This window comes from Terrapene carolina, unplaced genomic scaffold, assembly GCF_002925995.2.
Source record: "Terrapene carolina triunguis isolate 2854851 unplaced genomic scaffold, T_m_triunguis-2.0 Scaffold58, whole genome shotgun sequence".
In the NCBI taxonomy this organism is placed as follows: Eukaryota; Metazoa; Chordata; order Testudines; family Emydidae; genus Terrapene; species Terrapene triunguis.
This window is the reverse complement of record NW_020664409.1, coordinates 50,664,667-50,677,177: the sequence shown is the minus strand read 5'-3', so window position 1 is coordinate 50,677,177 and position 12,511 is coordinate 50,664,667. Positions and strand designations below refer to the sequence as shown.

General features: G+C 41.2%; 1 protein-coding gene across 1 annotated transcript in view; it reads left to right on the top strand.

The window, feature by feature from the left end:
• NSMAF (neutral sphingomyelinase activation associated factor) overlaps nt 1–12,511 on the top strand; it is a 57,875-nt gene that overhangs the window by 38,358 nt on the left and 7,006 nt on the right. Inside the window, exons 20-26 of the mRNA XM_024205738.1 lie at nt 1,181–1,223; nt 1,674–1,837; nt 7,023–7,131; nt 8,148–8,206; nt 9,617–9,684; nt 11,506–11,573; nt 11,819–11,942. Coding sequence (XP_024061506.1) covers nt 1,181–1,223; nt 1,674–1,837; nt 7,023–7,131; nt 8,148–8,206; nt 9,617–9,684; nt 11,506–11,573; nt 11,819–11,942 — 635 coding nt within the window. The remainder of the gene's footprint in view (nt 1–1,180; nt 1,224–1,673; nt 1,838–7,022; nt 7,132–8,147; nt 8,207–9,616; nt 9,685–11,505; nt 11,574–11,818; nt 11,943–12,511) is intronic.

Genomic DNA, 12,511 nt, shown 5'->3' with positions numbered 1-12,511 from the left:
CATTTCTGCCCAGAAATTGCAGCATGAAACTTCAGGTTCATGTAGGTAACATTCTTTTCCAAGAAGAAAGTGAGAGGGAAGGGAAAGGATAAATAGGTCGCTGGGCTTCTCCTTGTGTGCCATTCTAGCGACAGTAACTCTTTGACTCACTTATGTTTCCTTCTTTTAATTTTTTTGTGATCTTTATTTTGAGAGTCTTATTGCTCTGTCTTTGCTATAATTAGCCTGGAGTATTAAGACATTGTAAATAATTAAAGAAAAGTAATACATTATTTTCTGAGTGACTGAAAACTGTTTGCAGCATCAAAAGCAGTTCTTTCATGATGAAGTTCTGTGCATTAAACTACTGAAAGTCTGCTACATCAGAAATCTGATATCTAGTTTAGTTGTTTTTTTAATACATTAACTAACTTCTCAATGAGGAAACACATAACATTTTGCCAAACCAAGTGGGTTTCAGAAGCGGGGGGGGGGGGAGAGTGGATAAAACACCTGTATCTGTTCTAAGCATCTTCCCCCACACACACATTCTTGAGTTTCCTTTATAACCACCTCTAAGCCAAACAACCATGTAGTCAGTTCTTGTTAGTCTTGTTACATAGCTTTAATTTAGATGTAGCTGAATGTGAGGCACATGTAGCTTAGTTGTACTAAGATAAGTTTTATGTCTCTGAATTACATTCAATGTTTATCTTCCTGGGGAGCAAGAGATTGAGATCTGAAATCCATCCTAGACCTATTAGCAAGTTAGTACTGCAGAGATCTAATGAGGAAATAATATTTGGGGGGTTTAATCACAGTTTACAAAATTCTCACTTTCTTACAGATAGGGGATTAGTCCACTGTGATGATGGGCTCTTATAATGATGTAATAAGATCACTGTTGTGTATCCAGTTACTGAGAGTCTTTGAAATCACAGAAAACGTGCTAGGGAAATGCATAGAGTCAGGAAAAGTGGTATCTGAAACTGTTTTTTCCTCTTTGGCCTAGCTCATACTTTTGTATGCATCAAATGGTTTGAAACAAACTATAACTTGCAGTAGGTGTGAGGTGGGTGGAATTGCATAGATGTGTAGCACAGTTAAATATTCATGTAGTTTACAGTTGGTGTGTGAGTTGAAAAAAATAAGCCATGTTTATGTACATTGTACAAATGGCTCTCTTTCCCTCTTCTTTCAGTGTTTCATCCATTAACTTATGAAGGTGGAGTGGATTTGAACAGGTAATTAAATGCTTATAAGCAATGTTTGGTAGAGGCACATAATACATTTCTCTTTATCCCATAAAGTTCCCTGTTAACTATCTAAGTGCTCCCAACAATTGAGAGAACCATTCTGTTTTGGATTCCAAAAGACAGTGTCCACCAATCTTACCATTGTAACAAAGATTGAATTGAAGGATTATGCTCTCAAATGTCTGTGCAGTCTGAGATTTCAGTTACACTGATACAAATTGCTATATTTGCAGGGTAGCATGCATGCAATTATTGCTGTTGTACACACAATCATGGTTATGTGCTTGCATGCAATTGTCCAGTCAACTGTGTAATAGGTCAGTTGTGTATGCCTTTACTGTGACTGTATTTTACAGCAATAACTGCACACGTGCCTACATTTTCAGAAACAATCTTTCTGTCTTAAAATATTTCACTGAACACTTTGCTTTTCTTAAGTATTATGGACCCCAATGAGAAAGTAGCTCTGTTGACACAAATCTTGGAGTTTGGACAGACACCGAAACAGTTGTTTACAATTCCTCATCCCCGGAGGATAATACCGAAGTTCAAAAGTTTGTCTCGAACATCCAGTCACAATGTTTCCATAGCTGAATCTCCAGGTAAACGTATAAAAGAATCGTAGTTATTGTTTGTATTGCTATCTGATAACATAGCTGACTTGAACTTATTTCTGGGAGGGCTGTATCTTTTGTTTCAGAGGATCATATGTTGTATAACTTGGTTGGCTGCTTCCCTTGTAAATCATGGAGAAATAACTACAGGAACCGAAGGCTCTGACAGAAAACAGACTTTTGCCTGGCAACTCTCTCTTTATTTTGTTTTAAACAACCAAAAATGGAAGCATTGTCTTGTTGAGCTCTGATTATTCAGTTTGCCTCTTAAAATTGTTTCAAGGGTTTAAATGAACATCAGTTATTATTTCTATCATCGATATACAGGCCTATAAATATACAACAAGTCAATAACTCCTGCAGTTAATATGCAAATTACAGCACTCAGTTTTTCTATTCTATGTATTGTTGACTTTACCAAAAAAAAAAAAAAAAGTGAATTCTGTGACCTGTGAAGTACCAGATTGACAGCAGCGGCAATCAGATTAGTCTGTCCACAGCATACGTACAGGATGCGCACTGGCAGTGCAAGCTCCACACAGTGTCCCACTAATGTGATCCTTCCAGGACAGGGTTAAAAGTACCTCTAGGGTGAGAGGGTAATTCAGTTCCTATGTCCACTTAATAATTTAGCCACCACTGAAATGGCCAGCAAGGGTGCCAGTCAAGATGGTGGCTCTTGTGATGTGGACAGTGGTCTACTTAGAATTGGACTGAAACATCAGAGCATGTATGTGCTTAAATCAGTCTCTGTACCAGATGACTGTAGGGTAGCTAATGTAGCGCTGATTTTTTAAAAAGGCTCCAAAGGGGATCCTGGCAATTACAGGCTGGCAAGCCTAACTTCAGTACCAGGCCAACTGGTTGAAACTCTAGTAACAAGCAGAATTATCAGACATGTAGATAAATGCGGTATGTTGGGGAAGAGTCAACGTAGCTTTTGTAAAGGGAAATAACACCTCATCAATCTATTAGAATTCTTTGAGGGGGTCAACAAGCATGTGGGCAAGTTATTACAGTATACTTGGACTTTCAGAAAGTCTTTGACAAGGTCCCACTCCAAAGGCTCTTAAACAAAGTAAACACTCATGGGTTAAGAGAAAAGCTCCACTCATGAATGAGTAACTGCTTAAAAGATAGGAAACAAAGGGTAGGAATTAATTGTCAGTTTTAACAACGGAGAGAGGTAAATAGTGGGGTCCTCCAGGGATCTGTACCAGGACCAGTGCTGCTCAACATAAATGGGGGGTGAACAGTGAGGTGGCAAAATTTGCTGATGATACAAAATTAATCACAATAGTTAAGTCCAAAGCTGACTGCACAAAGTTACGTGGAGAATCTCACAAAACTCTGTGACTGGCCACAAAATGACTGACAAAATTCCATGTAATGCACATTGGAAAAAATATTCCCAACTATACATACAAATGATGAAGTCTAAATTATGAAGTCCAAGAGATCTTGGAGTCGTGGATAGTTTTCTGAAAACATCCATTCAATGTGCAGCAACAGTCAAAAAAGCTAACAATGTTAAGAACCATTATATTAGGAAAGAACCATTAGGAAAGGGTTAGTTAGATAATAAAACAAAAGATATGATAATGATAATGCCACTATATAAACCCATGGTATGCCTGTTTCCTGAGGTTATCAGAACCTGAAAAAATAGTAACCAGTCTGTGTTTTCTAGGCAGTTTCAGGACATAAATCACTAGGGACACAGCTCATCTATCTGATAAATGATTGGTACACACAAGAGTGCTTTCACTCAAAAATCCTTGTTTTTATTGAGTCCAAAGCACACAACTAAAATAACAATAGTCTTGAGCACCCCAGATATAGTTACCCAAAGTCTGAGATGGTGTCCAGTGGCCAGCCTTTCTTCTAGCTGCGGTGGAGTTGGATGGCAGTCTCTTAGCTCATCAAAATCCTCTCCAAAACTTCTCCAAATTGCACACTCTAACTAATCTCTTTTATAGGTTCATCAAAACAAAGCACATAACTCACAGTAACCCCTAATGGGCTAATAATTTCCCTAGCAACAGCGGAAAAAAAAAAATCTACTTATTAGCAAAGCAACCCACACCCAGATCCAAGGTCAGCTATCCACACTCCCTCCCCGTCTCATGAATCTGTGACTTTATCTCTCCTTGTCGGCAACAGTGAAGCTGTACGGCTGTTTTGTCTGCTCTGGCAAAGGTCAAATTATTCCTGACTATGTGGTGTTCTCATGTCCAAATAATGGTGACTGAATAACAAAATGGCTGCGGTTACGTCAATTCCAGTTTGTCAACACACTCACACCTTGAATACCACATGCAGTTCTGGTCATCCCATCTCAAAAAAGCAATATTAGAATTAGAAGAGGTGCAGAGAAGATGTTGGAATTATTAATGTTTATGAAGGGTATTAGCTCGACACTAATTTAACCGTAAATTCCTTTATTAAATTCAAAGGCCACATGGTATTTATGCAATTGCTCTGAACATGCCTATAAAGTCTAACTAATAAGCAATTTACTATACCAAATACAGTAACAAAACATTTATAAGCATTTGCTCCATATACTTACAAACGGGCTAAATGCATCCTTATTGATCAGTTCCAAAGTGGTCAGGTATTAGCAATGAAGCTTTTAAAAGTTTCCTTTCTATACCCTTTAACAAACAAATGATGTCATTGACAATTACTGACTTCAGCTAAAAACCAATTTGGGATAAATCACCCTTATTTGCAGTCTTAATCCAGATAAAATTTACCACCTCCTTTCTCCCCAAGGCCTTTCCTCCCTATCACTTCACCTTCTTACTGGCCAACAGTTTTTCTTTTGCATCTGGTTCACATAGGCCCTAATTTTTGAAATAACACTGGTGTGTGGGGTGGGAAGGGCCATGTTGGCTCATTTAAAACAGATTCTGTTTGTCTTGTTTAAAACCATCTGCAGTCACCCCTATCCATCATGAGACCTTCTTTTTAGAACTTTTCCTTATTTCATTAGTTATTCTTTGAACCAGACATCTTCACTACTTCATTCCTTCTGGCCTTATAACTAAGGCTAAGATTTTGTCGCAGTTATTTTTAGTAAAAGTTACGGACAGGTCGGGGGCATCAAACAAAAATTCACGCAGCCCGTGACTTTTACTAAAAATAACCGTACAAGCTGCGGCAGAGGCGCACAGCTCCAGCTGCAGCCCCCACCATGGGGCAGAGGCTCACGGTCACGGCGGAGGTCCCCGTGCAAGCAGCGGGACAGAGATGCGTGGCCCTAGCGATAACCCCCAGCAGAAGCTGCGGGGCAGAGGCGCACGGCGCCGGCCCACAGCAGAAACCGCAGGGCAGGGGCATGTGGCCCCCGGTGGCAGCCCCCAACGCAAGCCATGGGGGAGGGGTGCACAATCCCGGTGGCGGCTCCCACCGCGGGACTACGTGGGGAACATAGCCCCAGCCACGGCTCCAACTGCTGACAGAAGCTGAAGAAGTCACGGAGGTCCGGTAAAGTCACGGAATCCATGACTGCTGTGACCTCCATGACTAAATCATAGCCTTACTTATAACTTATTATTTTCAAGGCTTTCCTTTTGCTTGCTAGCCAGGGCCTTTCTTTACAACACACATATTTTGTTAACCAAACTTAAGATAACCCTAATTCTTTAATTTCATATTTATCCTATAGAAGGGCAATAAAAATAATTAGTGGTATGGAACAGATTGTACATGAGGAGAGATTCAAAAGACTGGGACTGTTCAGCTTTGAAAAGAAACAAGGGTGGATATGAAAGAGGTCTATAAAAACATGAACAGTGTGGAGAAAGTGAATAGGGAAGTGTTGTTTACCTCTCACATAACCCAAGAACTAAGGATCAGCCAATGAAAATAATAGGCAGCAGGTTTAAAACAAATAAAAAGAAGTGCTTCTTTACAGAACATGCAGTCAACGTATGGAACTTATTGCCATGGGATGTTGTGAAGGCCAAGAGTAATACTGGGTTAAAAAAAGAATTAGACAAGTTCATAGAGAATAGGTCTGTCAATGGCTATTAGCCAAGATGCTTAGGGATGCAGCCTCATGTTCTGGGTGTCCCTAAACATCTAGCTGCCTGAAATGAGCTGGAAGACAAGTGATGTTCACTCGAAATTAACTTCTGTTCATTCCCTCTGAAGCAGGGGTTCCCAAACTTGGTTCGCGGCTTGTTCAAGGTAAGTCCCTGGCAGGCCGTGAGACACTTTGTTTACCTGAGCGTTCTCAGGTGTGGCCACTTGCAGATCCCAATGGCCACGGTTTGCAGTTCCCGGTCAATGGGAGCTGCGGGAAGCAGCGCAGGCCGTGAACCAAGTTTGGGAACCCCTGCTCTGAAGCAACTGGCATTGACCGCTATTGGAAGAAAGGATACTGGGGCTAGATGGACAATTGGTCTAGCCTAGTAGGGTTCTTATACCCTATCAGTTATCAGCAAATATGATATGCTTTTGACCCCCAACTTAGATTTATATCATTTTCCTCATTCTCCTATTGGGTGATCTTTAACTTTGAAGTACAGGAGTGACAATACAGGTTGCTGTTTTAAGTAGAATGTCTCTTCCAAATGACTCACGTAGAATTAATTCTAAAATTATGTTAGGTGGTTTGCCAAAATAGGATTCTATTAAAAAAAATTCCAGAAATTTTAAACATCTCTAAATCATGCTATGTATTCTCACAACTTGGCAATTCTTATTGAGTTGGTGGTATTCTTGGTAGCAGTTGCAACATAGTAAGCTCATTTAATTTCTTTAAACCCCCATAACCTTTGAAAAACATAAGCCATAATTTTAAACCTACAGCTTTACAGAATCTGACTCTTAAATACATGAACATAAAAGTGGCAGCCAGTCATAACAAAAGAACATATACTGTCTAAAAACTTCTGATCCATTTAGGAATTAACCTGAAGATTTCTGGCTATTTATGTTCTTGAACTTCTGTCAATAAATATTGTGGGGCAGTTAAACATTCTCTCATAAATTCTCTCCTCTCTATAATAGAACTGGAAATAATAGAGATGCTACATATGCATTTTTGTATCATTTAATATAGTCATATTTGGTATAACTTCAACTCATTTATTATCTGAAGTCTATCTTTTTTTAATTTTCAATTTGTGACTTCTCATTTTATGGTGGTATTATATTTTAGTTTCTCCAAGTGAAGAATCTTTTGAAGATTTGACAGAAGAAAGTATAACGCTTGCATGGAACAACATTGCCAAACTAAAGTTAGATGAGCAACATAAAATTCATAAAGAGTAAGTCTTTGTAATGTCCTCGTCTGTGGTATAATTATCTCAAAATCCAATAATCTCCTGTAGTCATCCTGCTAGTTATTGGATCACGTGTTTATCTGGATGCATCATGTGAAGGAAAGCTTCTAGAACAGCGGTGGGCAAATTTTTTGGCCCGAAGGCCACATAAAGGAATAGAAATTGTATGGCAGGCCATGAATGCTCACAAAATTGGGGTTGGGGTGCGGGATCTGGGGTGGGGCTGAGGATGAGAGGTTTGGGTGCAGGAGGGTGCTCCAGGCTGGGATCGAGGGGTTTGGAGAGCGGGATCAGGGCTGGGGTTGGGGCGTGGGGAGAGGCTCAGGATGCAGGCTTACTTCAAGCGGCTCCCAGAAGCAGTGGCATGTCCCTTCTCCGGCTCCCACACGGAGGCACGGCCAGGAGGCTCTGTGCGCTGCCCCATCTTCAGGCACCGCCCCTGCAGCTCCCATTGGAGTGCATAGGAGCCAGAGAGGGGCCATGCCGCGGCTTCCGGGAGCTGCGTGGTGCGGCCCCCGACCCAGTGCCTCAGCTTAAAACGGCTTGTGGGCCGTAGTTTGCCCACCCCTGTTCTAGAAGGTGCATTCCTTCATGAGATTATCTGGTGATTTGGTAGTGAAAAATAAGTTGTATACTATGAATTGGCCTGATATTTTAACAGTCATCTTATTATTGGCTGTCCAAATAGAAGCTAAATGATTTAAGTGGGTGTGGGCTAATTTAGGCTTTCACCACCTTAAGCAGGTCCTTTTTGGTTAGGATTGAAGCATGCTGGCAGAACAATGTGCACTGCTCCTTCCAGTTCTTTGGCAAGGAATATTTTTGTCTGTAAAATTGTGATGCCCTCTACAGTTTTTGTAGTAGTAATTTGCTTGAGTGTCTAAATTAACCCTTGTGAAGATCAAATACTGAATTGCTGCTGTAAAAAAGTCACGGTATGGTATGATTGTTAGAATTAAGTACCCTTTGAATTCACTTCCAAACTTATTTGCCTTGAATAGGGAAATTACTGGAATAGCAGTCTCTTGCAATGGATCTTCAGTTTTCACAACATCTCAAGGTGGGTATTCTCGTACAAGTGTCTTCTTGTAAGACACTGCGATGCAAACATAGCATCACTGTTTTATAATGTCTTGGCTTAATGAAGTTGCATGAACCATCAAAAATTCAGACCACTCAAAGTGCACTTTTTGCTTTTTGGATGGGATTTGCAAAAGTACTTAGCATTGGCCTAGCTCTGCTGTTCTTGAATTCATGGGAGTAACTTCACTGAGAACAGAGTTAGGCCAATGCAGTGATTTTGAAAATCCCACCCTTAGGTTGTTTCTTAGACTTTTTCAATAAAGTAATCCACTGTTTTGACCTCTAGACAGGTTTTCATGACTTGTCGAATGCAAAAATCTGTGTCAGCCTGTACTATGGAGACACCATCAGCGTTTCCATTATGTGTCTGTTTCTCTCAAAAAACATGTGCATAGATACAGTCTTAAAAATCTTCAACAATAGTCTAATGTGACGTGAAGGCTTCTTATCTGAATGAGTTTGGGATAGTCAGGTTATCCAGCTCATGCCAAACAAATGTTAATAAAACTGTATACTGCATTACAACGTGTATTCTGCCATATATTTAACACACTTAAAACACCTATAAAACCAATTTTAGGTCACTTTTCATATACATAATTGTCATGCTGTTGAAGTTGCATATTGAACAGGTGCCAAGTAATTGAGAAACTGATAATGCTGGTAAACTTCTCTTTTCTAATGTTATAAAGATCCCATTTGCTAGCTTATTGGCTCACAAGATACCTGACATCTAAACCTGTCAATGATGCAAAGTAGATTATTGCTACTCCTGAACCTCAGATCAGTGTAAAATTTGGTGTAGGGGATTATTTTAAAAAAATCTATTCCAAGGAGTAAGTGTCAACTGATGTATTAGTGGGTAGAGTGCAAATTAAGTGGGAAAAGGATGCATGCTGGATTAAGTTAAATTGCAGGGATCTGCAACTTCTTTTGGATACTAGATCTGCGTTACAAGCATGCAGAAGTGAGAGTCCTGTGGGAGCTATACCTCTTAAACTTCCTGACTATCTTGCACATTAAAATATCAGTGATGCACAACAACTCAGAATGTTTAAAGGTTACACCTGCAACATACCTGAGTTATCTTGGGTTACGTTTGAATATAAAACACCAGGACTGTCTTTCCCTTCAACTCTCTGTTCTCCTTCCTCATTCAGTTCTTCAGAATTAAGAAAGAAAAATGCTCTGTAGTTTCTGTATTTAACAGTAGCCTACAATGTGGCTCTTATAGTGGCTTTTTAGAAGTGATGTATGCATCCCTTGCCTGCTGTTAGACCTAAATATTTGAATATTCACACAGGAGCAAAAATTATTCGTTTAGATTAGAGTATTGCAGTACAGTCCTGTTCTGTCTTCATAATTACTTCCCTAATGTTTGCATTAGATTCAACCTTGAAGATGTTTTCTAAAGAATCAAAAACGCTCCAAAGAAGTGTGTCCTTTTCAAACATGGTGAGTAGTTATTGTCATTAAGGGAAGTCGTCCTGAAAGCTACCCACAGAAAGATGTCCCTTATCAGCAGTATATCAGTGAAATGCCAGGTTTGCCTTTGTTTCCTTCCTTCTGCATTCTCTCTTGCACGAGTAATTTACCGACGTGGGGTGAGGTTCAGTACTGTGCCTCTGAAGAAGCATAGCACAGCTTGCGCCTTCCCAAGTTTGGGCTGCTCTGAGGCCCAGTGTAAACCTTGTGATGTAACTGACCCCTCCAGGGGGTCTGCCTACATTACATAAATTCATCACTGGCTGCCTAAGGCCAGCCATGCTGCCCAGAATCTGCAGCACTACATGCTCTCTCATGCCCCTGACATGTCCCCAGTACTAAGGCCTGGTCCACACTAACCCCCCACTTCGAACTAAGGTACGCAAATTCAGCTACGTTAATAACGTAGCTGAATTCGAAGTACCTTAGTTCGAACTTACCGCGGGTCCAGACGCTGCAGGCAGGCTCCCCCGTCGATGCCGTGTACTCCTCTCGCCGAGCTGGAGTACCGGCGTCGACGGCAAGCACTTCCGGGATCGATTTATCGCGTCTAGACAAGACGCGATAAATCAATCCCAGAAGATCGATCGCTTACATCCGGACCAGGAAGTAAGTATAGACGTACCCTAAGACTTGTAAGGGGATCCTTGGAAGAACATCTCTTGTCTATCTTCCTCTGTGCCAGGGGAGTTATCCACCAAAGGGAGCTGAGGCTTTTAGAGCCTCTTTACATAGCTCCTGCCATTTTAGTTAGCATAAAGGGTCTGGAGTCCGGGTGAGAATCTCACCTGTGGCATTGACTAGGCTGCTGCTACTTCTGACTGTGACCGCTGTTTCCTTTTCATTCGTACTTTTTTCCTAATCCTTGGCCAGGGAGCCAGTTTCTCTCATTAATGGGCCTTGTCTACACTGATATTTCTCTTAGTCTCCTATAGGTGCAGTGCAGCTACATTGCAGAAATGGTGAAAGACCTAGTAGAGACTTGCAGCTGCCTTTCTGCCACTGTTACACCTAACCCTGCTTAGAGCAGGTGTAGCACGCAAGGCAATAAAAACACCAGCAACAGAACTGCACAAATTCTCCCACTGTTGCTGGTAATGTAGCTACAGCAAATTTCAATAGACAAGCTAGTGTAGACAAAGGCCTTAGCAGTAACAGCACTGTCCTTCCTTAAATTGATAGATATTCTTCACTTGTTCAGAGTTAACAGGGCTGCTTTTTTACTTATGCACTGCGGAGAGAATACCCTTTCACAATCAGAAAAATATAATCTTCATGCAACCCTTTTCATGAAAATACCATTCTCTGACTAGTAGTTATCACGAGATGGTTCTTTGGCAGCGTAAATATAGAACAAAAGCTTCCATTTACTTTGGTGGTTTCAAGTTTGTTCAGTATTTCTGTGTCTCAAGTTGATAGGTAGCTGCAAAATTGGAAAGCTTGCTCATGCAAATAGGAGGAACCAGGATGAAGCAATGCACTGTATTCTTGAAGCATGAGCTAAGATTTACTGTATCCTCCATAAAATACTGGAGTTGCAGCTCTCATGCAAAGCTGGTAACTCTTTTATGTTGGCCATAGTGAATCCACCATCTCTTAAGGCAGTAAGAGTTACTCTCTGATTCCTTTTTTTTTTTTTTTTTTTTTTTTTTTTTTTGTGTGGAGAACATGAAATGCATAAGATGTAGATACTGTTTGTGTTTTTCCCCAATATGTGCTAATGCACTTTAATTGACTTCTGTTCTATCTGGCACTAAATTGAACACTGCTTTATTTTCCTTTTCGTTATAGGCTTTGTCATCTTGTTTAATCTTACCAGGAGATACCACTGTCATAAGCTCTTCGTGGGACAATCACATGTGTGTATTTATTTGTGGATTATATTTAATTATACCGTTTTGGGGTAACTGTGATTTATGAAACTTCTTTTGAGAACATGGAAGTAAGTCGCTATCAGGAAGCATTTACTCTTTTTCTACATTTTTTGGCAGATTTCTCTGTTATTTAGAAATTATAGAAGCCAAATTCTTTTAACTTATTTAAAATCTATAAAAGTTTGCTCTCTGAAGCTATACTTTCATAACTAATACTTTTTTCCTGATAGCTATTTTTATTCAGTTGCATTTGGAAGACGGCAGGATACCCTAATGGGACACGATGATGCCGTCAGCAAGATCTGCTGGCATGATAATCGCTTGTATTCTGCATCTTGGGACTCCACTGTAAAGGTTAGTATGTCAGCCACTTTACTACTTGTACTCATGGTTTTCATTAAGGTGATAGTGGAATACTCCAGAGTTCGTGATAGTAGCTGTCCTGTTATTAACAAAGATTGCCGAAATTGTGTCTTTATCTCCTTTATAATTAAGGCTGCGAGTTTGTCACGGAGGTCGCGGATTCTATGACTTTCCGTGACCTCCATGATTTCTGCAGCGGCCGGTGCGGCTGGCCCAGGGGCCACTCGAGCTGCTCAGGCGGCCCCTGGGCCAGCTGCACTGGCCGCTGCTGGGGAAGTCTTGCGCCACCGTCTCCTCCCCCCAGCAGCAGCAGGAGTTTGGGTGGGGGGTTGGGATACAGGAGGGGGTGAGGGCTCTGGGTGGTGCTTACCTCGGGGGCTCCCCGAAGCGGCGACATCCCTCGGCTCCTAGGGGAAGGCGCAGCCAGGGGGCTCTGGGTGCTGCCTCCACCTGTAGGCACTGCCTCCTCGGCTCCCATTGGCTGTGGTTCCCAGCTAATGGGAGCTGCGGAGCTGGCGCTTGGGGAGGAGTCAGCATGCAGAGCTGCATGGCCGCACTCC